Here is a 25,677-nt window from a genome sequence, read left to right as displayed (position 1 = left end):
ATTGAAGAAAGACACAAACAATTCTAGTCCCACCCTGGAGCAGAAACCACATTCATATGACATAGAACCAACATGGAAAAATGGACAGAGAAGTTAAATAAATACATTTAAAAAAAACCTAGACGACAATGCAGGTAAGGGACTAGTAAAAAAAAAAGGGGCAAAATTGAAACAGGATAAGCAGACTAGTTACGCACATGACAAACAACCAAGCATTGGGCAAAATGTTCTTATACAGGTAAATTGGGTTCAAGAGAATAAAAACAAACAAAAACACACACTCACAAAGTACAAAACTCACAGTCACCGGTAAAGTGGTGTGGCCATTTGTACGTGTGAAGAAATCAAGCAGCCAAAGGGGCAGGACACACACACACAAAGGCAGAGCAGAAATGGAGCATGCACACTGATGTAGAAAGCAACCATTAAAAGAAACAAATGGCAAAAAAAGAATAGAGGTCAAGGATTCACTCCTGGCCCCAGCCATCATCGTGAAATAAAGAGCCAGGCTGCCTGCTACAAAGAGAAAGAACAGAGTGCGCACACATGTGCCAAACACAGGACTAAAATACAAATTAATCATATTCTCATACACCAATGCAGCCATGTACCATGACTATACACACACATACACACACACACAGACTAAACTAGGAATGAAAACAGATTGACAGCACACAGAATCTCCACGACGGGACAGTAACATTAACCTGATTTGTATAAAAATTAGACCATTCAATACCCATTTTGAAAAAAACAAAATGGTTAAATGGATCTGATCATTGATCTGCTTAATGTGTCTGCTTTCTCCCAATGTAAAGACTGTCAGAGAGGCACTTTACTAGGAGCCATTAGGGTTAACCACAAATTCACGGTTACCAATATAATGAAATAAATATGTTATCTAATGCCCGGTATAGACTTAACAAGTCTTTGTTTCACCTGCAAACAAAGGTCAGAAATGTTATCTTCAGAGTAACCACCTGCCTTATTGCTGCACATATCAAAATAGAATTTAAAAAGGGAGGCTGTGCGTACTTTAACCATTATATCTCATTAAATTGGTTATAGTGCCTAGAGTCTCCTGCCATTTCCCTGCACCCAGTGTTAAACCATTTGAAAAGTTTTAACACTGAATGAAGATCCCTGGCTATCCATAGCGCCATCCCATCTCGATGTGTGGCTAAGAGAGATTTCACACTTCCTGGAAGCCATACAGATTCATACCTGCAAAAGCTTATAACTACAGAGGGAGTGACTCATCTGCCTAAGATGTTCCATGGTGATATCACAAAGAGAGTAATTAAGGGGATATTATAGGCTGCAAAATAACTTTAGCTTAATTTAGAGGTTTTGGTTTATAGATCATTCCCCTGCAATGTTACTGTTCCATTCTCTGCCAGTTAGGAGTTAAATTACTTCATTTATAAAGCCCTAGTTTAATTTAGAATTTCAAATCTCCTGCTTGGTTATTAGTCTTTTAGACCTGACACTAAAGTTCTATTTACAGAGCAGGCGATACAAACTCCTAAAGTAAGTTAACATCTTATTGAAAAAGAAATCAGTTTGGTTTTATGTAGGCTGTGCGAGTGACAGCTAGAGGAGATTAATGATATTTTTTTATCCAAAATAAATGACAAAGGGATCTGTTAGAGAATGATATTACTTACAGCCTTATTTTGTCAGAATAAATAGTATGAATTGCAGGAAAGTAATGGCATTGATGGATTCTGGAGAGATTATAATAAAACCACAAAACTAAAGGTTGGTTTAGGATTGTCTCCCAATTCCCAAGATTACATTATGTTCCCCATAAAAGATATCATCATCACGTAGATTATACTACATGATTTAATTTATTTTAGAACACTTCTTGGGATTGGTGTGTGTTACACGCCCAGCCAGCAACGTTTAACTTTAAAAGGTTAATGTACCATAAGCACTTTGCATTAATGCAAACAACATTGTGCTCAGAGCACCTAGAGCCCAACCTTGTTAATGAGAGTGGAATACAGCTGCAGCAATTTGAAGTAAAAAAAAAAAATAAATAATAAAAAAATAATGATATATATATAGATATATAGATATATAGATATATATATATAACAAACAATGTGTATAAACAGACAGCAGCCGTGGTAAGGGTTATTGAGCAGTTCCAATCATCTATGGAACTGCTCTTCGGGGATAAGCTTTTTTTCCTAATCCCCTCATGGACAGGGAATTATGGGACAATATTAGTAAACAAGACACTCCTGATTGCAGAGTCTCATCCTTGTTGTTGGGGGTCTGTCTGCAGCTACAGGCAGACCCACTAAGCAATGCACTGAGTGACACTTTAGAAAAATGTAGATGAAAATGAAAACTTAAAAACAAAAAAATCCATATCTATCCATGGGCAAATGTATCTCTCCCTTAAACGATACGCTGAAAAGAAAAAAAAAAAAAAGAATTGCACTCTCCTAGTTTCCTTCATCCCCTTTCCTGTTTTATCAGTGATGTACTAATGGTCACAGCCAAGGAGTGCAACGCATGTAATATTAATCACTAGAATGTGAATTGTCGTGAATTTAAAATTTTAGGCCGAATTGGCAGAACTGAAATGATTTGTTTGGAAAACATTTCAAGGGTGGCAAATTTTGGCCTACAATGTGAAATTCATTTTCCATTCCTGACAAATCATACCTTACTGACAGTAATCTAGACAGTCCAAGATAGCTTTACAGGAGTGCTCCATGAAGACTAGCAAACTTGCACCACACCGTGTGAGTCACACTGTGCACTCCTGTTTGTGAAGAACAGTGTGATGTAACATGATCTACCTAACAGAAACACATTTACTGCTTTCTAAGCACCCAAAGGGTGATTTAAATGTGCAAAGGTATACTATAGTGTAAGTAACGCAAAGGTGTATTTCCTCAGCCCTTTAAGAGTTAAAAAAATATTTTATTTACTCATCCACATCCAGTGCCAATCGCCCTCGGCACAGAGTCGTCACCCGACGGGGGTCTAATGCGCTTTTGCGGTGAGCGCATTAACCCCCTTCCTATAGGAGAGCATTGCTGCAATGATTTCCTTTGGGGATTTTACAAATGATAGAGGTCCACATGCAGAGTATGAGGACGTCCAGCATCAGTTAGGGAACCAAAAGTCACTTAACCAACAGAAAGTGCCTCTAGTGGCTGTGTGACAGCAAATAGAGGCAGTCTTTGTTCTGCAATGCAATTATTGCAGTTTCTCATGCATGCAGAGTACAATACTGATATGGGCTCCAAGCAGATGAAGCACCAGGAACTGAAGTAGACCGACTGGATGACAATGACAGGTAAATACACCTTTCCCTGCACCCAGCAGCCACCAAAACATGCAAAGATGGTCAGATGCTTTAAAAAAAATGTAAATAAATACAACAGAGCATCACAAGAAAAAGTTCAAAAGAAGCTATTGGTAATTTTCAAAGTTTTATTTAATGGTATAATTTATAAAGAAGTAACAAAGTAACATTTACTCTTGAAAACACCTACCACATAGCTCTGTCTTGATTCCTGGTCCAGAGACAAAATTACCCATTAGGCGACCAAGGCGGTGGGCCCTGTCTGTGCTTGGAGTTCCGGCTCTGAGCAGGCACCCCTCGAGTCAGCAGGGGATTCAAAAGATGAAAATGATTCCCTGGTGGTCCGTGGTTTACCAGTACTTCCAGTACTCTGTGAGGGAGTCAGAGAGTAGCTGCAGGGATTCCCTTCCTTCACGGACTATGTATATGATTAATATGGTCTGCTACATGCACCTCACTGGACCACCAGTATTGCCCCCTTATTGCCCGGGATGTAAGCAGCAGGGGGGGGAATATGTATGTATATATATGTTTAACACAGCCTTCCTCATATGGTCATCCCTCACTCACCCTGTTACAGGACACCCCCACCCTGTCAAACTCACCCTGTCACAGACAACTCCTAAACGATTCATCATACATAGTCACCTCATACATGAAACACATCCAAACAATAAACAACACACAAGTACCACAAGCAGGCCTCTTACACAACACAAGCAATTATCCCATTCACATACGCTCCCAGACACACATGCTCACAGATAGAGAGACACACATTTACACACAAGGATAGTCAGGCACATAGAGACATACTCAAATCAGAAATGCACACAAACTCTCTCAAACACATACACAGGTACACAATGCCAGAGACTCACTCAGCAGCCTCCGTGCCACACACACACACACACACACAATACACATACACCAATACAGAAATAGAGCCCTCTAGGATTGGCCCCAATCTGGCATCCTGCCTAAGGCCCTAGGCAACCTTCAATCGGCTCTGCCGTGGACACAGAATAGAAGAGGTTCTGCTTTTTTTCTATCTTTACAAATAAATCCTCATATACCTACATTGCTTTGTCTTTTTTGCCATCTTTATAAAGAGAGACTACCTAAAAACACTAGTTCAGAAAAAAAAAAAGCTAACCTACTCCTTATCTTTCTCTTGGATATGCCACATGCATTTAATACAGTGTGTCATAGCGTTCCTTCCAAGAGCTATCCATCTCTTGGCACCTCTGGTTTGGCACACTCTGGATAGACAGCCTCACTGCATTATTCCTCCGCATACTTCAAAAAGCCAAACTACTGTTCCTTTTCAGAATACCCAAGTCATTGGTCTAGGGTTATTCCTTCCACTACAATTTAACAACGGGGTAACTCATGATCTTAGACGATCTAAGAAGAGTCTCCATGTACCAACACATGTTCTACGTTTTGTGCTTCATGAACAAGGTATTGTTCCTGTCTTCAGTTTTATCTTTACTTCTTTTGCTGCTCCACAGCTGTGGAACTCCTAGAAAGCATATTACAATCTTTGATCTTCTTTGAACACAAAAATAAAAGATACATTAATCAAACGAGACTGGCCTTACTTACACTTGTACTTCTTACCTCCATGCAAGTCACAGATTCCGAACATAACCCCATTGTATCAATGCATCTATACGAGGAAAGTTCAGGGTCTCTATGCAGAGGGTGGATATAGTGAATGGCAGTTTTGCATACTGTGCAGCACTGCCCCAGGAAGCACCTCTAACAGCCATCTGAGGAGTGGCCAGTGGAGTTATCCCGAGGCTGTAATATAAACACTGCATTTTCTCTGAAAAGACGGTGTTTACTGCAAAAAACCTAAAAGGAATGATTCTACTCACCAGAACAAATTTAATAAGCTGTGGTTGTTCTGGTGACTATAGTGTCCCTTTAACCATGCAATCTGAAAACATTGCAGTTTTTTAAACTGTAGGAATCACCTGGAAAGAAAACTAAGTGATTTTGGACAGTTATGGTTAGAATGACATAATATGGCAACAGTAAAATTCCATATGCAGGATCAGCAATAGAAATAGAGAAAATCTGGAAGAGCCCCTTTAACACAACACTAAATTAATAATCCTTCCATAATCCATCTTTCCCAACCTATTTGGTTTATGTAATAATTTAAATATATCCCTACAACGATTAGCATTATTTTAGCATTCACTTCTCCTCAAGGGAGTTCTTACGTAGTGAAATCTTTGGAATCATTCAGTGTAGCAGACGCCAAACAAAGCAGTTTTGAGCCCAGGACTATATACACTGATCGGCCACAACATTAAAACCATTGGGAGACCATTGTGCATTTGCGGCAAAACACCATGCTGCGCCAATCAACTTTTCCTCACAGAGATGCATTAAATTAACTATGGAGAGTTTCAATGTAGGTGCTGCACACTACAGAAATGGCCCAGGAAGCACTTCTAGTGGTCATCTGAGTGGCTGTCTCTAAAAGCGACACTGCCTTTTATATGAAAAGGCAGTTTTTACATTGAAAAACATGCAGGGACAGGATATATACACCAGAATAACTACATTAAACTGTAGTTGTTCTGATGACTATAGTGCCCCTTTAGGAATTGTATTTGTGACTTTGAAAATCCTGACTTCTAGATTCAAAGCACATTTGTCAATGCCTGCATTAAAGGACCACTATAGTGCCAGGAAAACAAACTTGTTTTCCTGGCACTAGAGTGCCCTGAGGGTGCCCACACCCTCATGGCCCTCCTCCCGCCGGGCTCTAGAATGAGGAAGGGGTTAAACACTCACCTTTCTCCAGCGCCGGGCTCCCTCGGCGCTGGGGACTCTCCTCCTCCTTTCGATGTCACCGGCTAAATGCGCATGCGCGGCAAGAGCCGTACACGCAGTCAGTCCATAGGAAAGCATTCTCAATGCTTTCCTATGGACGCTGGCGTCTTCTCACTGTGAAAATCACAGTGAGAAGCGCGGAAGCGCCTCTAGCGGCTGTCAATGAGAAAGCCACTAGAGGCTGGATTAATCCATATGTAAACATAGTTGTAAGGAAACCAAGTTTAACCAAACCGAGTTCGGTAGTTTCCTCCCGGACGGTCAGAGCCTAAGGTAGCGAGAGTCCGGTTCGGTAGTTACAGGAACGAAATCCCTACGGAATATAACAGCTGCATAAGATAATTCCCTTGTTACAGCATACGAATTCCAAAATAACAGTCAGAGTCCAGATTCAGGATACAAGCAGAACTAACGTTTATTCACACACATGGCTTTTTATGCAGGTCCCCATGCAAGGGGACATCCCACAGGGAGGAGTAACATTTATCCAATCCTGGACAGTAAAAATATAAAACACACCCAATACAAACAGGCAGTTCCCTCCCCTAGTCCTGGAGATAATCAGGTCTGATATAGTGACAACCTAATTATCTCCAGGCTGAAAATTCACCACTTTCCCCAATTTCTGGAACACCCCTTTATACCTGGGGTATCCCCACAAATACTATATCCCCTGATAGCCCCGATCCGGGTGACCAACATATCCAAATTTCACCCGGATCGGTTCAGGGGTTCGCAAAAAGTATGGAAGTCCTTTGTGACCGGTCCACTGGGGGCGGACTGCCCAAAATAGTTCCAGAGGTTCGTGTGGTTTTGCCGGTCACTTCAGAAAAAGGGAAGAAATGCATAAAAGTACCGAATGAATTCCCCTGGCTCCTAGCAGCGATTGTTCCACTCATTCGTGTGCATATTTGTACCGAATAGCGCTCTCCTAGCTAATCGGTATCACTAGTTCCAGCGTTCGCATGATGGAGACCGGTGTTTGGGAAGTCGAGTGTCCGATTTTAGTTCCAGACACTCGACGACCAAGTCCCGCTGCCTTTGTTTGGCGAAAAAAAGATGGCCGCGGTTTTCTCTGCCACGTGGCGTTCGACAGTACGAACGCTGACCGCACACATAGAGGGTGAAAGTGATGCCGGCTTTGAAGTTAAGTGAGCCAGGGGTGGTCTCGGTTCGGCAGTCCCATCTGCCGAATGAAACGTACACAAAAAAAACAAGAACTATGCAACAAAATATCGAATAATATAGTCATTTCTTCACACTGCTCCCCTATAAGTCCATAGGTCGGCATACCCGCCTAGACCCTGTCGGGTTGGCTTGGGGATGTCCGAGAAAAGTAGCGGTTTAGGAGTCCAGTTCGGTCTGGCGTGACAGGCCATCCGCATTACCATTTTGTTTTCCGGGCCGGTACTGCATAGTAAAATTATAAGGTTGAAGGGCTAGACTCCACCGTAATAGCCTGGGATTGTCTCCAGCTACCCGGTTAAGCCATACCAGGGGGTTGTGGTCCGTCATAAGGGTAAATGCCCGCCCATACAAATAGGGCTGTAGCTTCTTGAGTGCCCACACGAGGGCCAAGCATTCTTTTTCTACGGTGGCATAGCTGACCTCTCGGGGTAACAGTTTACGGCTGAGGTATGCCACCGGGTGGTCCATGCCGTCTGTGCCCACTTGGCTTAGCACGGCTCCCAGTCCGAACATGGAGGCATCTGTGTGTACAAGAAATTGTTTAGTGTAGTCGGGTGCTGCCAACACAGGAGCCTCACTCAATGCCGCTTTAAGCTTCTGGAAAGCGTCCGTGCACTCTGGGGTCCAGGAAACCTGTTTGGGGAGGGCCTTTTTGGTAAGGTCGGTGAGGGGTTTGGCCAGGGCGCTGTACTCTGGGACAAACTTTCTATAATAACCGGCCGTCCCTAAGAAAGCTAGTACCTGGGTTTTGGTCCTAGGTTGGGGCCAGTTCGCTATGGCCTCTACCTTCGCTGGCTCTGGACGCTGTCTACCGGAGCCCACCCTGTGGCCGAGATACTGTACCTCGGCCAGACCTACGTGACATTTGTCGGGTTTTAACGTGAGCCCGGCGAGGTGGATTCGTTGGAGTACCCTGGACACATGGCCCAGATGGTCTCCCCATGTGCGGCTGTAGACGGCAATATCGTCTAGATACGCGCATGCGAAGTCCTGAAACCCCTCCAGGAGCCTATCGGCCATCCTCTGAAAGGTAGCCGGGGCATTCTTCATCCCAAAGGGCATAACCTTGAATTGGTATAGCCCGAAAGGGGTGACGAATGCCGACTTGGGGATGGCCGCAGGCTCCAAGGGGATCTGCCAATAACCTTTGCACAGGTCCAGGGTAGTCAAGTAGTTCCCCCCCGCCATACGGTCTAAGAGCTCATCTATTCTGGGCATGGGGTAGGCGTCTGTTATGGTACGATCGTTAAGCCTCCGATAGTCTACACAGAAGCGTGTGGTACCGTCGCGCTTCGGTACTAGGACTACCGGGGAGGCCCAAGGACTTTGCGAGGGTTCTATTACCCCTAACTGTAACATATCCCTTAACTCGGTGAGCATACTCTCACGCACTGCTTCCGGGATCCGATATGGTTGTTGCCGCAGTGGCGTCTCTCCCTGGGTTTCCACGCGGTGTACCGCAGCGGAGGTATAGCCTGGGGTGGCTGAAAACATCTCTTGATATCTCTGCAGCAGTTGCGTGGCCTCACCTTTCTCCAGGGGGTTTAAATTTTGACCCAAGCTTACTTGGTCAATAGTACAGGGAGCGGTGTCTAGTAAATCGGGAAGGGGTAGTCCCTCACTATCTTCTGTGGCGGGCGCACACACGGCGCCCACATCCTCTGTTCTCTCAAAGTATGGTTTGAGCATATTCACATGGAAGGCTTTGGTCAGCCTTTCATCTGAGCATTTGCTCACGATGTAGGTGGTCTCGCTAACCCGTTCTACTACCTTAAATGGTCCCTGCCATGCGGCTTGTAGCTTATCCTTTTTAACTGGCCTCAAAGCTAACACCTTCTGCCCTAATTCTAGTACTCTATCTTGGGCTCCCCTATCGTACCATTTCCTCTGGTCCTCCTGGGCCGTCTGCAGGTTCTCCCGAACCGATGCGGTGAGCGCCCGCAGACGGTCCCGGAACTCCAGAACATACTGGACGACAGGGACTCCCCCCTCGTCTGTATTGCCCTCCCAGTGCTCCCGTACGAGCTCCAGTGGGCCCCGAACTTTTCTCCCATACAGGAGTTCGAAGGGGGAAAACCCAGTGGAGGCCTGGGGCACCTCACGGTAGGCAAACAGAAGGTGGGGGAGGAATTTTTCCCAGTTCTTGTGGGACTCCGTAAAGGTTTTTAGCATCTGTTTTAGAGTGCCATTGAAACGTTCACAGAGCCCGTTAGTCTGGGGATGGTACGGGGCGCTGAACAGGGGTTTCACTCCACAGCTCTGCCACAATTGTTGTGTCAGGGTAGCCGTGAACTGAGTTCCCCGATCGGATAGGATCTCTTGTGGGAAACCTACTCGGGTGAAAATCTGAATAAGGGCTTCGGCCACGGTCTCGGCCTCTATATTGGTGAGGGCGACTGCCTCCGGGTACCTAGTGGCGTAGTCGACCACGGTTAGTATGAACTTTTTGCCCGACGGGCTGGGTCGGCTGAGGGGTCCTATTAAATCTACCGCTACTCGGTGAAAGGGCTGTTCTATAATGGGCAATGGGTGAAGTTTGGCCTTCCGAAGATCTCCCCTTTTTCCCACCCTTTGGCAGACGTCACACGTCCTGCAGTAATACTTGAGGTCCTGGGTGACCCTGGGCCAGAAGAAGGTTTGGGTTAACCTGTCTCTTGTCTTTTTAACCCCTAAATGTCCTGCTAGGGGGATGTCATGACTGAGTTTTAACAACTCAGCCCGGAATTTACGGGGTACAATTAATTGTCTTTTGATGACCTGGGTGGCCCCCTGTCCCACCCCCTCGGTCACTCTATACAGTAACCCCTTATACCACTCAAACTTTTCGTGCGGGTTGTTCCCTGGGGTAACGGCCGCTGCCTTCCTATAACCCTCTAATGTGGGGTCGGTACGCTGCTCTTGTTCAAACCCCTGGGGGGTATCCCAGAAAGGAAAGGTAGGATCGGGTAAGGGGGGTATTTCGACTCTTACCTGGTTTTCCTCAGAGTGCAGCGGAGCCTCCAGTCTGGCTTGAGCTCGGGTGGTAACTGGGTATGCCTCAGCAGGGGGGTCTCGGGCCAGTTGGGAGGTCAAGCATCCTACATCATTCCCCAACAAAACCTCGGCGGGTAGTTCTTGCATAATCCCCACCTCCAGTTGTTTGGACCCGGAACCCCAATCAACAAGGATATTAGCGGTGGGCAGTTTGTGAATAGCGCCCCCAGCCACCCTCACAGCGACTGTGCGTCCGGTGCGAGCTTGCGCTCTGATCGTGTGAGGTTGCACCACAGTCAAAGTAGCCCCAGAGTCTCTCAGAGCCCGGGCCCCCACGCCATCTACGGTAATCCATTGGCGGTGGTGGTCCCGGTTGTCACCCCCAGCTTGAACTGGGTTGACCTCGTGTAATACACTCCACTGTTCTTCTTGGTTAGGAACACCGGTTGTGCCTTCCTGTTGCACACAATGAGCAGCTGCCCTGGGTTGTTGTGGGGGTTGCCTTTCCCAGCTTCCCCGGTTTAAGCGAGGGCACTGATTCTTGTAATGCCCTGGTTGTTTGCAATAATGACACACTGCAGGGGGACGTGGTGTGTTTGCTGGGTTCGGTGAAGGGTTACTCATGGCGGGTCTAGGAGGGGTAGGGGTTGTTGGAGCCTGGTAGTTAGGCTTAAAAGGTGGTCTGCTCACCCCATGCTCCTTCCTCCTATTATCCTGATACTCATCCGCTAACCTGGCGGCTTCCTCCACAGTTTTTGGTTTTCTATCTTTAACCCAGTCTTTTATGTCCTCTGCAGAGTGATTAAAAAATTGCTCCAGTAACATAAGTTGCAAAGCATCCTCCAGGGTGGTTGCTTGGCAGCCCTTCATCCAATTGCGGGCCGCCCGTTGTAGCCGAAACGCCCATTCCGTATGGGAATCTCTCCCAGTCTTTCTCAGATCTCTAAACTTTTTCCGGTATGCCTCCGGAGTTACAGCATATCTGGCCAACAAAATGTCTTTTATTTTTTCATAATTATGTATGTCCCCCTCAGGTACTGCTCGCAGCGCCTCGGCTGCTCTACCTGACAATTTACTGCTAATGACTGCAGCCCATTTCGTGGAGTCTAATCCCTCCAGTGCACATTGGCGTTCAAAGTCTTGCAAGTAACTGTCAATTTCCATCTCATTGTCATTGAAAGATTTAAAGGCTGCATAGTTTACCTTCTTTGGTATTTCCCCAGTACTTCCCGGGGAGTGTAGTAAATCCCCCTGTGACGGTCTGTCCCGGTCCTCTCACTCTTTTTGCGATTGTCTGGCTTGTGCCATGACCTGCAGAACCGCCTCTGTAGCTGGGTTGGGTCCCAACAGACTGAGCATCCATCGGATGTCCTTTTGCATCGCATTTTCTTCCTCTTGATCCATTTCTGTGTTGCTGGTATTATCGCTCTGTATTAATTCTGCAATTAACGTGGCTTTTGTCTTGTTACTTGCCACTCTGCCTCGAGCTTCCAGTAAATCCTTTAGTGTGGTTCTTTTAAGTAGCTGGTACTGCTGAGCCATTCATTCCCTTGCTTGGTTTGCAATGTCCATTCGGGATTCGAATCCCTCCGCTTGCCACCAGTTGTAAGGAAACCAAGTTTAACCAAACCGAGTTCGGTAGTTTCCTCCCGGACGGTCAGAGCCTAAGGTAGCGAGAGTCCGGTTCGGTAGTTACAGGAACGAAATCCCTACGGAATATAACAGCTGCATAAGATAATTCCCTTGTTACAGCATACGAATTCCAAAATAACAGTCAGAGTCCAGATTCAGGATACAAGCAGAACTAACGTTTATTCACACACATGGCTTTTTATGCAGGTCCCCATGCAAGGGGACATCCCACAGGGAGGAGTAACATTTATCCAATCCTGGACAGTAAAAATATAAAACACACCCAATACAAACAGGCAGTTCCCTCCCCTAGTCCTGGAGATAATCAGGTCTGATATAGTGACAACCTAATTATCTCCAGGCTGAAAATTCACCACTTTCCCCAATTTCTGGAACACCCCTTTATACCTGGGGTATCCCCACAAATACTATATCCCCTGATAGCCCCGATCCGGGTGACCAACATATCCAAATTTCACCCGGATCGGTTCAGGGGTTCGCAAAAAGTATGGAAGTCCTTTGTGACCGGTCCACTGGGGGCGGACTGCCCAAAATAGTTCCAGAGGTTCGTGTGGTTTTGCCGGTCACTTCAGAAAAAGGGAAGAAATGCATAAAAGTACCGAATGAATTCCCCTGGCTCCTAGCAGCGATTGTTCCCCTCATTCGTGTGCATATTTGTACCGAATAGCGCTCTCCTAGCTAATCGGTATCACTAGTTCCAGCGTTCGCATGATGGAGACCGGTGTTTGGGAAGTCGAGTGTCCGATTTTAGTTCCAGACACTCGACGACCAAGTCCCGCTGCCTTTGTTTGGCGAAAAAAAGATGGCCGCGGTTTTCTCTGCCACGTGGCGTTCGACAGTACGAACGCTGACCGCACACATAGAGGGTGAAAGTGATGCCGGCTTTGAAGTTAAGTGAGCCAGGGGTGGTCTCGGTTCGGCAGTCCCATCTGCCGAATGAAACGTACACAAAAAAAACAAGAACTATGCAACAAAATATCGAATAATATAGTCATTTCTTCACAATAGTGTTTACAGCAGGTAGGGTTAACCCTTCATTAAGCTGAAGTGGTCTGGGTGCCTATAGTGGTCCTTTAATGAACCTTGGGAGGCCATGATCCTGATGCCAGTTCACTGGTTGTCCTTGCTTGCACCACTTTTGGTAGGTACTAACCACTGTAAACCGAGAACACTCAACAAGACTTGTCATTTTGAAAATGCCCTGATCCAGTCGCCAAGGCATTTTGTGCCCTTGTAAAGTTATAATCAATGTTATTCACTTCAACGGTCAGTGGTTTTAATGTTATGGTTGATTAGTGAATTTCACACACAGCACACCTGAGTTGACTTATTACTGATCCAGACCAGACCAACTTTCTCATTCTTAAAATCATACTTTAAAAAAAGCCATACATTCAACCCAAAATGTGTAGTTTTTTTTTTTCGTGATAGATCTTATTTGTTGTTTATACAACATCATAAGAGTCTTGGACCATCCTGAAAAATGCAACTTAAAGTGACATTCCCTAAGGACCCGGTGCAAGATTGCCAATTTAATTTTTTTTTGCGCATGACAAGTTTAGAAACTTACAGCAAGATATCAAGATTTCATTTTACATGTCATTGCTTACTACAAAACGAATTGTATAGAATGTGTGGGCTTGCATAGCAGACGCAATAGTGAGTAGTTATAGTCATGAAAGAAAAAATGAATGAAACTACCACCATTAAAATTCTATTCTGACAATACCAGGTTACAGTCATGACATAGTCAGTGCATCCCCTACAACTGGGGATGAGGGGTAATCGTAAAGATAGCAAGGGTTTTAATGTCATATACAAAATCCTACCAAAAGGTCAGCTACTAAATAAAAATATCTGTTTCATAAATGTGTCTCTATTTAACTCTGCTCTTGCAATACTGGATCCAAAAATAGTGAAATTATACAAATGTGAAAAAAAAACAAAACAAAAAAAACCTTACATTACTTAATTTGGGAATTTTCCTAATTTCAAAACAATTCTTTTTTAAAATCTGATACTAAGAAGCAGTTCTCGTATTGTTGGCTGTACATAACTTACACACAAAATGACAGTTATATTTGCACACACAAAATATGCACATGACAAAGCATGTTTTACACAAGAGGTCAGGCATCCATTGTTGTACATATGATGATGATCATAAGCCTGGCCTTAAGATATGTAATCTGAGTAATTCTGGCATAGTGACTAGGTGGGAACCCATAAATTAATAAACATAATACCCAGAGAATGGATGGGTTCTTATGGTCAATACAAAGTTTTATTACAGCCACCTACTATCCCACCCTAACCAAGATAGTTTGTATAACTGTAAGTCAGCTGCTGCAGAACCTCTTGTAAAAAAAAAAAAAACTTGCTGTCAGTCTAAATTGTTTCTTTCACAAAACCTGTAAGTAGCCACTTACTCCACTAGCAATTGTAATGGCATTTGGCAAGTGAGACCCTGTAACTAAAAAAAAAAACACATTCAACATTGCCTGTGTTGTCAAACTGCCACTACTTGCACGTAAATGGTCAGGGGAAGAACTAGACTTATACTTAATTAAATCCCCCTACATTTTGGAGCATCGCAATCACAGTAAACTGGAGAATAAGCTTTCTCAGACCAGAACCAAGGGATCTGGTAACGCCATTCAAAAGAACAGATTTATAGGGGGCATGAATCACACCCATACCTGTAAGAAGAGTACAGTGATAAAAATCTAAATACAATATATGTTTTGTGGGGTTTCCCCATGCCTCACCTGCAGTGTCTCCAGTCCCTAAACCATTCAAATACAGGATGGACAACAAGTGGGGTTCGGTCTTCTCCAAGGCCACCCTCAGATCTTGGAAGTGGTCCCTCTCTTTGACCAGAAGCATCTTCAGTAAGAGGTCCACTTTGTCCTGTCCGGTGGAGCAGCTGCTGTCCAGTTCCTGCCTGTCCCTAAGAGTGAGGGTCCCAGCCTCCTCTAGAACGTTGAGAAGTCTGTCTGCATCACTGATGGATTCCACCAGGTTCTGGTGGCACTGTTGCAGCAACTCTTTGTGTTTAGGCTCCATCCTGGACAGGAGGAAGCAGACTGTTCCTAACTCTTGCTGTTCCCTCCTCTTCCACCGAAAGTCTGTGGCTTTGCGTGGAGTCCTCCTGAGTTACAGGCCCAGCAGGAGTCTCCAGCTTGCAGCCTGAGCTAAACACAAGCCTGCCCTGCTGCACCCTCCGCCTGTACACAGCCCAGCCAGCTTGCAAGCCGCAGCCATATTGCTCAGCTGGGGAGGGCTGCAGGGCTGCATGCTGTACCTCACCCCAAAAAACCTTCTCCTTGTCCCCCTTTCTGCCTCCAAAGTCTTTCTAGTTATCAAACGGCAAAAAGGAAAAAAAAATGCTCCCCCCTTCCCTCCTCCCAGTATGTACTTAGGATCTGTTTCCTGCTACATGACTGCTGAGCTTAGCTTCTCTGCTGTCTGCCCTAAAGGCTTTCCTTCCCTTATTCCAGTTTACTGCTCCTAAACTCTCTGATCTCTGCTTTTCCCACTGCCAGTAACAATGTGTCTCTTTAAGAGTCGGATTTTTTCTCTCCTTCCTCTCTTGTCTCCTCCTCTCTGTGTCTACACTTTCCTCCCTCCTATTTCTCTCCCATCCCATCCCCTCTCTCTATCACTGTGGATATTTACTCACTCACTCTCTCTTTGTCTCTCTCTCTCTATGGATGTATTTCTTTTTTCTTTTTGTAGCCGAAGTACACACATTGTAATAAAACCTTAAGTAAATAAAGACAGCTATACCAGCTTGTAACCATTGCCACTTTAAATGTCGCTTTATAAGCAATGCTGAGATACTAAAATAAACTTTCTAAACAATGTACATCGATAGAAAAGCAAATCCTTTTTTCTTTTTTTTTTTTTTGTCTTGTTTTATTTTTAGTAGAGCGTCAGATTCATGGGCCAGATTGCCAGATTTGGCAGTGGTTGTTGCCAATAGGAAAATAAAGACGATCAGACTTTACATAGATGTTCGTTGAATATTATTTGAAATATTAAAATTATAAATATTTTTTCAATTTTTTAAAAAAATCTTACTTTTGCCCTTTATCTAATTGATATACATTTATAAACAACATTGTATCATATGGGTTTACTCAGCTGAACTCGAAATATATTTTATGGGAAAATATTGTTGGTTACAGTTTGCTATTTGTGGGCCTGAAGTGTGACTACAACAAATCGGAGTTTAGTGAACACACATCATAATGAATTTCACATTTTAGGAATTTGGAGATTTTTTTTTCCCCCAGTTTGGCTATTTTAATTTTAGTTGATCTTTAATGGTCTGAAATTTGAAAATTCCCTCTGAATTCCCAACAATTTATACTTTTGCAAATAACCCTGTGAGGGATTTATTAACTAAACAGTGAATTGAAAATAAAATTGCAAAATTCAGGACAAAGAAGGGGGGTTGGAAATATCCTTCAATTCATATCTTTTTTATTCCAACTTGGCTACTTTGGCCTTAAATTTTAAATTCCAATGTAAATTTCTTGACTATTTGAAATTTCATGATTAATTCCAGACAATTTAACTATTTCTACAGATCAGCAGTTGATTTACAGACTACGTAATGTAAGAGGGAAAGCATTCGCCCCGGTGTGGAGATACAGACTACTGAAGCTTTCTGAAGAGGTAAATATAATGGGAGGTAACACACACCCAGGGGAGGGCTGGGAACATTTGGCTTGGGGCAAGTGCAAAAAAAAGCTATTTTTTTATAAGCATGAAACTTAACAGATCTCAATATTGATGATCCTACTCAAATTGAGAATGAAACAGACATATTTCTAAACATTGTGCCCTGTGAATCAGGACCCTGGGAGAAAGGGGATGGGGCCATTGGCGTGACTGCATCACTGGCCTCACCCATGAGAGTAGTCCTGGTCAGAAATGGGAAGTGTTCATCCTAAGGATTTGCAGTCCACCCGGGGCCGACAAGCTGTATGTCAATCATCCAGGCCGGCCCACTGAGGGCAGACCATGCAGACAGCACTGTTTCAGTCCTAGTACTTTAAATGTGGCACTCACACATCTAATGATGGGCTTGTGACAAATGCTATTTTCTACTGATGTTTACCACAAACTCCTGGAGGAGTGTGAAAGCTGGCCTCCTGACTATGGTCCAGGTCTGAGACCCTGTTCGTGAGTTAGCCTGCCCAGCCGCCATTAGCAGTTTTCCATCTGTGCCCCTGGTTTGGGAATTTGAGTTAATTCAAATGGAACTGAACGCTAGATCCCTAGTGGCCGTTCGCATGAACAAACCCATGAATGGTCCTCAGTGATACTTAGCTGCGACCACTATGGAACTAATTTCGGCATGAGGACTTCATGGTTCCCGGTCACCTCAGTGGTACTTAGCCGTGAATGTTATGGAACTGTTTTCGGCATGAGGTGACCTTGTGATTCCCGGACAACTTGGTCCAGGGGTTTGGACCACTTTGTGACCCACCAGGAGAGCGCTTTTTGGAGAGAAGGTGCCTGTGACTAAGAGAAACAAACGCTCCCTGAGAGTCAGGCAGAGCACCCAGTATTTCAGACGCAGGAGCTCCTGAAAGTTGATCAGCAAAAACACCAAATGCCCTGGAACTATTTTGGGCTAGGACCACATGCGCGGCTGTTCATAACTGCCCCGGTGGCGTTTCCCCTACACTGCATGGATTTAAGCACTATTTGGACAACTTCTGCGCTCAGCTGTTTGGGGGATGTATGACATGTGGGGTTATTAGGCTTTTATGATGTTTTGGGATACTTTTATGTTTTATGTTTTGTGTTGAGCTCTCTGTTCCTGGGAGATAATTAGCTTACTTGTCTTTAACTCAATTATCTCCCAGGCCCAGAGATTCCTGGGAGGGGCTTGCATTGTATTGTTTGGAGACCACCTGTTGGGGTCTGTGCATAAAAGACCGAGTTTAGCCCATTAAAGTCAGTTGTACTCCAAGCAGTGGCGGATCTAGAACCTGATCTCGGGAGGGGCACTTGTAGATTATTTAAAGAAATAATCCAGGCACACTACAACTCAGTGTAGTAGTTATGGTGCCAGTAGTGCCAGGATCCCATCCCAGAGTAAGTAGTCAAACCGTTGACAACTTACCTGGGGTCTGCTGGGATATTGGGCATAGGAGCAGTGGTATGTGTTAGGGGTGAAGTGTGTGTGAAAGGTGCAGTGTGTGTGTGAGTGGTGAAGTGTGAGGGCGGCAGTGTATGTCAGGGTTGCAGTGTGTGTGTGTGTTAGGGGGCAGTGTATGTGTGGGGCAGTGTGTGTGTGTGTGTGTGTGACCGGTGCAGTGTGTATGTGAGGGTGGCAGTGTGTGTGAGAGTTGCAGTGTGTGTGTGTTTGGGGAGGTGTGTGTATGGGGGGCAGTGTGTGTAGCGTATGTATGGGGGCAGTGTTTGTGGGGCAGTGTGTGTATGGGGGCAGTGTTTGTGGGACAGTGTGTGTAGTGTGTGTATGGGGGCAGTGTTTGTGGGGCAGTGTGTGTAGTGTGTGTATGGGGGCAATGTTTGTGGTGCAGTGTGTGCAGTGTGTGTATGGGGGCAGTGTTTGTGGGGCAGTGTGTGTAGTGTGTGTATGGGGGCAGTGTTTGTGGGGCAATGTGTGTAGTGTGTGCATGGGGGCAGTGTTTGTGGGGCAGTGTGTGTAGTGTGTGCATGGGGGCAGTGTTTGTGGGGCAATGTGTGTAGTGTGTGCATAGGGCAGTGTTTGTGGGGCAGTGTGTGTAGTGTGTGTATGGGGCAGTGTGTGTAGTGTGTGCATGGGGCAGTGTGTGTAGTGTGTTTATGGGGGCAGTGTTTGTTGGGCAATGTGTGTAGTGTGTGCATGGGGCAGTGTTTGTGGGGCAGTGTGTGTATGGGGGCAGTGTTTGTGGGGCAGTGTGTGTATGTGTGCATGGGGCAGTGTTTGTGGGGCAGTGTGTGTAGTGTGTGTATGGGGGCAGTGTTTGTGGGGCAATGTGTGCATGGGGGCAGTGTTTGTGGGGCAGTGTGTGTAGTGTGTAGTGTGTGCATGGGGGCAGTTTTTGTGGGGCAGTGTGTGTAGAGTGTGTATGGGGGCAGTGTTTATTGGGCAATGTGTGTAGTGTGTGCATGGGGGCAGTGTTTGTGGGGCAGTGTGTGTATGGGGCAGTGTGTGTAGTGTGTGTATGGGGGCAGTGTTTGTGGGGCAGTGTGTGTATCGTGTGCATGGGGGCAGTGTTTTTGGGGCAGTGTGTGTAGTGTGTGTATGGGGGCAGTGTTTGAGGGGCAAAGTGTGTAGTGTGTGCTTGGGGGCAGTGTTTGTGGGGCAGTGTGTGTATGGGGGCAGTGTGTGTAGTGTGTGTATGGGGGCAGTGTGTGTATGGAGGGTAGGGAGTCTTTTTTATTTTTTTTTATAAAAATTAATATATTCATGTCCCCCCTCCCTTCTTACCTTTACTGGGAGGAGGCGGGACATTTCTTAGTCCCTGGTGGTCCCAGTGGTGGTGAGATGAACTCTAGCCCAGCTACAGGGCTAGAGTTCACTCTTGCGAGATTTGGAGCGTTGCCGTGGTTACTGCGGTAATGCTCCAAATCTCACGAGAGGAGGACCCGGAGGAGCTGCAGGTAAGAGCTCCGGGGTCCTCTCTCACTCCCTCCCTCCCCTGCCGGCTGTCAGCACAGTGCCTGCGGACCTGGGAGGGAGATCTATGATCTCCCCTCCGGTCCGCAGGCACATTGCAGGGCTGGCACTTGGGCAATGCCAGCCCTGCATTAGCCAGCAGGGGAGAATCTCGGGGGGGGCAATTGCCCCGTTGCCCCCCCTATATCCGCCACTGACTCCAAGAACGAGGAAAGGGCTAATCGCTGCTCAGCACCTTGTTCCAGCTCGTGGAGGATTCATCGGGAAAAGTCCTTGTAAGGACTACAGCTCCCAGGACTGTGTGTCGTCCAGTCCTTGGTAGGGAATAGAGTTAGTCCCCTATCCTGTTCCAGGACGGAGAGGCTCTAGGAGGACCCCAGTCAAGCCATGACGACTGGGACAAAAGCGTTGAGGTTTTCCTGGTTCCAGCTAGGAAGTGATCCTTAGCGGAGGTACCCAGCTGGGGTACAGGGAGCTCCACTACAGGACAGTTCTCAAGTGTCCCCAAAAGCAGAACATCATGAAACAAAATCGGAATGGTGGGACAGGACCCGAAATCAGAACTCTCCTGCCAATATCAGGTATGCTGGGAGGCATGAATAGAGAGTGAATGAGAGATAGAGAGAGCGTGATTTGACATATGAAGACTGCTCCCTGCAACCTCCATCCAATATATCCTGCAGAATAAGTAGGAGCATTTATATAGATCTGAGCACGCCTAAGCTAACTCTGCTTCCTGTGACTCAGTTGGCATCAACAATCACCAGCATGTTATGAATATCATGATCACAGTGTTATCTTACCATGTGGTCACCTGCAAACACCTCTAGAAGTGGTACATACTGGTAAATTGACAGTCAGGTCAGCCTTAGAAATAACCCAATGGGTCAGTCCTCAAGGAAATAACCCAGTGGGTCAGTCCAGGTGTAGAGAACATTGAGAGCACAGGCCACTAGCCCATGCACAAACTCACAGAATTTCTGGCTAGCACAAACCTGCCCAATTACTGCCTGCTGCTTCGCTCCTGCAGAATAGTGTAAAAATACATCCCAACAAAACTCCTGCCATTTTGGATGTTTGTTGGAAGCAAGCAGGATTTTTAAATGGCCTTTACTAGCACAGCACTGTGTGAGTTTGTGTATAGGATGGTGACCTGCAATCTCAATGCAACCTAGAGAGAGAGAGAGAGAGTGTGTGTGTGTGTGTGTGTGTGTGTGTCTGTGGGTAGGAGGATGGAGAGAGCTGTATGTGGGGGAGGTTTAGAGTTTATGTGCGTGGTACTTAATTGCATGTGTGTGTGTAGGAACGTATGAGTATTGTGTGAATATGTTTTGCCCTCCCTCCTGCTTACCTTCCCTGGTGCTCAATCATTTGCACCAATATCAAGTACAGACCACTTTAAGAGCACCCATTTTCAGTGCACAGTCAGTGACTCAGAGCACTGGCTGAGGCACTCTGAGTCGTCAAGGAGCACCATGAGGGTGCTCTTAAAGTAACCTGTTCCTAATTCTGGTTCAGACCATAATCTTTTAAACTCCCTGCCTATTGAGGAAGGCACCCTCTGTGAGGAACTGACTCTGCTGGGTCATTACACCCTCACACCCATATATATATACACACACTCAGAAATACACACACGCAGGTACACATACACTTTGACACACAAGTACACATACACAGGCATGCATTCATACAGATACACATACACACAGATGTACATACACAGACACACAGACACATATAGCCAGATACACACACACACAGCTAAATACACACACACACAGACAGATATACACACACACAGCCAGGCACACACACACACACATACAGCCAGATGCACACACACATCCAAATACACACACTTACATACACACAGTCAGATACACACAGCCATAGCCAGATACACACACACACACACACACACAGATACACACATTGACATACACACAGCCAGATAGCCAGATGCACTGACTAAGACCCAGGTACACACACATATATCAATTTACATCATATTTTAGCCACCCGTTTTTCTCCTTCCCTTTTGGGTACAGAAGGTTGACTTCCCTTGGGTCCAGTGTGAGCTGGATGGCCAAGGCTGATGGGAGTCTGACTTCCTCAGTCCCTTTCCTCCTCCGGTGTATACCTCCTCCACCTCCCCAGTGGCACTCTGTTACTTGTTATATCACCTCACTTCCTCCCAGCAGGCAACATGAAAGGTGCAGTCCACAGGGTTTGGATGCCGGCAGGGGTCCCACTGGGCAACTACTCTGGGCCCCCCAGGAGTAACTGGGCCCAGGGCAGCTACCCCTTTTGCCTCCCTTAAAGACGGCCCTGGTTGTGGTTATGGTGCCAAGAGAACCCTGGCACACTTCTCCCCATCCATGTAAATGGGCCAACTATTTTTGCTAATGATTTAACTTCTTACCTGGGGTCCACCTAAAAATATCTGGTTTTCCCAGCTGAGTATGGTTGGATCATAATATCCAACTCCGGTTGTACCTCCAATTTCGTTTAAGTTTTAAGGCATTTCTTCTTGTATGTCTTATATAATCTATGGGAATGGGATGTTCTGGAATTATTAGTGGTACTTGAAAGGAAGCAGTGGGATTCCTCTGACATAAATCTTTCTTTCTCTACCCCCTTACAAATCCCAGACTGGGAACGTACGGAAATTATTTTATATTTCTGCCCTCCTCATTGCTGCATTCCTGTAAATATATACAGCGAGATTTATTCAGTAAACATTTGTCATGGTACCTGCCCGTTGCTACTTTGCCTCTCTGTAACTTTAGTGCCCACCACCTGGTCCAACGCCATTCTGGTTTAAGTTCTAAAGTTCTAATGCCAGATGCTATGTCTCTATGTCAATTGATGATGCAATGTCCATGGGTTGAAATAATGATGCAGGCTACATAGTGATACATCCTTATGAATGTTCTCATATGTTCTGGGCACACAAGAATGACACAAATGGTATCATGCCCCCAATTTCTCTACAATTTTGACAAGTAGCCTATGCACTGTTGAGATCTGAGTAGTACCTAATAGCTCCTCATTTATTGTGTTTTCTTTGTTCTGACCCAGCTTGTCTTGACTATCCTGCTCTCTGGTACTCTCTGACTTGGCTCTGTCTAACCTATATGTGTAGCTGTACTGTCCTTAGTTTAGCTATACCCTGACTATTCTTTTGCCTGTTTTTGTGTTAAACCCAGCAACCCCGTCCTATCCTTTATATATTAATTACAGATTAAGTGACAACATGGAATGGTGAAGAACTGACTCAAGAATTGTAAGTTATAGGGGGCGGGGCCTGACTACTGAGAGGAGCAGACGCATGTCGCTGCTGCTCCCGCATCTAAACTCACCTAATGCCAATTCTCGATGAACAGAGGCTGTGACCCGACATCTTGTTGCTCCCAAGCGATAGGGGACATCGAGACATGATGACACCACGCAAGTGGATCTTTGCACCGGATCCGACCCACCAACCCAGGATTACGGCCTACAAGCATGGCGGCAGTGGGGGAGACGGCCGCTCTCCCACTGCTGATACACACGGCAAGGCAAAGTTGGAATCCCCGTTCCCCCCCCTATGGACCGGTGGGGGTTATCCCGGTCCCCACCAAAACGACACACATGGCTGCATGGACTGCACCTGCCCACTCAGGCCCGGATGCTCCGGGCCCAGCAGTATGGCAGAAGCCCCGTACTTTATGGAACCTGTACCCACACAACCCACAAGTCTGGATTTGATATTCCAGCAATTTATGGAAAAGCTGGACCGACTCTTCGCAAAACCCCCTATGAAACACGGAGGTACAGCACGGGGGCCGGGGAAGCAGAGGCGGAACGGGCCTGCTACGGGCAATACATACCCTTCTGCGCCAATGTCGAGCACCGACCGCCCACCCGGGCCGAGGGTCACCAGAAGGCTAACTCCTCAGCATCGGCCACATAGCGGGAAGCCAAACCGCCGCTGGCGGCGATGGAACACCGGGGCTCTCCGAAGCGCCCTTGCAGGGAAAAACTTGGCCTCTAGAGGCACCCGAGTTTGTGGCGCCAAGATGCAGACCCCACACAGAGCCTGGGACCAAGGGGGGACCCTGCCGCCCTCGCACTTCTCCCGTATTCAACGGACTCTCCAAGTACCGACACCCACAATGTTAACACGGCTTCCCACCTGCAGCAGACATTGACGAGGAGCCCCCTCAGGGCCTACTGGAGAAGACGTCTTACCGAGGCATCAAACCTGCCACTATACATGGCCCACCTGTCAAGTGCTCAGAGCTGGCATAGGCTGAACAAAACGGACTGAAACTAAGAATGACTATAACCCTGCAGACCTAACTGTGGAGAAACAACAGGTTTCCATCATGCAATTTATTATTTAACGCTTCGTATAGCATGTTTAAGCATTCTGTTTTACGTTATTCTAACCTAGACTAGAAGGGGATATGAAGGAAGCGAGCGCAAGCTATGTGAGTGTAAACCGATTGATGTGGCTGTTAGACAGTTATGTCGGAACATGTTTAAATGCCTACTGTAGACTCTACTTACTACGTGCCTCCAATTGCAGACCTTACTTAGCTAATGCCTATCTTACTAGTAATATACACCATACTGCTGGGCTTGCTAAATCTACTTAACTTGTTTTTATCTAGTTCACATATGCCAGCCTAGGCTGGTGTGGCTCAGCCTCTAGGCTTTTGAAAAATAGGGAGGCTCGCATGGGCTATATACACTAGCTGGATTAAACAACCAGTACACTACTCCTACGCTAATGCTGCTGCCACGAGAATAGCAGACGCAACGCATCGACAAACCCACGCTGCAGTTATGTACAGGTCACGAGTTTACTTAACAATATTCTCACTAGGCTATGCTACCCTTGTTAACTTACAACTACTGTGGTATCACTTTTGTTAAACAACAAAAATTAAAAAAATGAGGCATCACTACCGTGGAAATGTGTTGTATTAATGCTACCGATGTTTTAACCCCATGTTGTAACTATGCATACATTTCCCCTGTCTTTCTTCTGTACCCCATCCTATATGCCTTAAATAAAAGAAAGATTAAAAAAAAAAAATTTTAATTGTAAGTTATAGGCCAAATGAGAGAGCTTAATGTGCAGTGTTTCATAGTGAAATGCTGCAAATTCAGACTCCAGGCACCATGACTCCAGGCACTACTTCAAATCACTGAAGTGGTTATTGTGCTTCAAGTAACCATTTAACTCTCTAAATGGTAATTCATTGTAAATGGCAGCGGTTGTGAAAAAATGATTCCTATCGTGTACATGGATTGAAAATAAAAGATCTACCAGTAATATTTGTAAAAGTTTGAGAAGCATTTCTTTAAATGACCTAGATATAGTTGGAGGACTGCTAGACACATGTTACCTCTGGGCTCAATAACAACTATGCATCATTGATGTGATTGATGTTGTCATGCCCCATCAAGGCCACTTCCTATTGGATTATGACAATAATTTAGAATGAAACAACAGTATGCTATTCACACCAATTAAATGAATACCTGGTTTAATTGTACCCAAACACTACTAGTGATTACTCACTGTGAAATGGAAACTGAATTACAAAATTTAGGCTTTAATAGCCAAGCTATGACAACAACTGAAGTGTTGAAAATGTTTTCAAATAATTAATTTTAGCCTAATTTTCCATTGCTTTTTTCAATTCATTACAGATCTGTGTTTAGTGAATTAAATATCAAAATATATCAATAGAAAGTGACAGAATCCCAGTGAGTAGTATGAATAACAGTTGAACCTCTAACACCTTATTGAGTTTCCCTTAAATCTCACAATAAACATAAATATACATACATATAAGGTGGAGTTTCTTTCTTAGAGATGGTTTGACAATTTGGGGCAAATATCGTCCTAGTAAGAAAATACAAAATAGGAAAACAATATTGTCATTTTACATATGAGAGTGTAATTAATAAGTGAAAATACACTCACAAGGTTGGAGCCAATCAGTATAGGCTCAAATTTCCAGCTTGGTGG

At 45.3% G+C, this 25,677-nt stretch overlaps 1 protein-coding gene across 4 annotated transcripts in view; it reads right to left on the bottom strand.

Moving 5' to 3' along the window:
* DLG5 (discs large MAGUK scaffold protein 5) overlaps positions 1-15,570 on the bottom strand; it is a 95,754-nt gene extending 80,184 nt beyond the window's left edge. For all 4 annotated transcript variants that reach the window (XM_063434200.1, XM_063434201.1, XM_063434202.1 and 1 more), the window contains exon 1: positions 14,770-15,570. In XM_063434200.1, coding sequence (XP_063290270.1) covers positions 14,770-15,067 — 298 coding nt within the window. In that variant the 5' untranslated portion in view covers positions 15,068-15,570. The remainder of the gene's footprint in view (positions 1-14,769) is intronic.
* Between the last annotated feature and the right edge of the window lie 10,107 nt (positions 15,571-25,677).

The sequence above is a fragment of the Pelobates fuscus genome, chromosome 10 (assembly GCF_036172605.1).
Source record: "Pelobates fuscus isolate aPelFus1 chromosome 10, aPelFus1.pri, whole genome shotgun sequence".
Taxonomy (NCBI): domain Eukaryota; kingdom Metazoa; phylum Chordata; class Amphibia; order Anura; family Pelobatidae; genus Pelobates; species Pelobates fuscus.
This window is presented reverse-complemented; position numbering and strand designations above follow the sequence as displayed.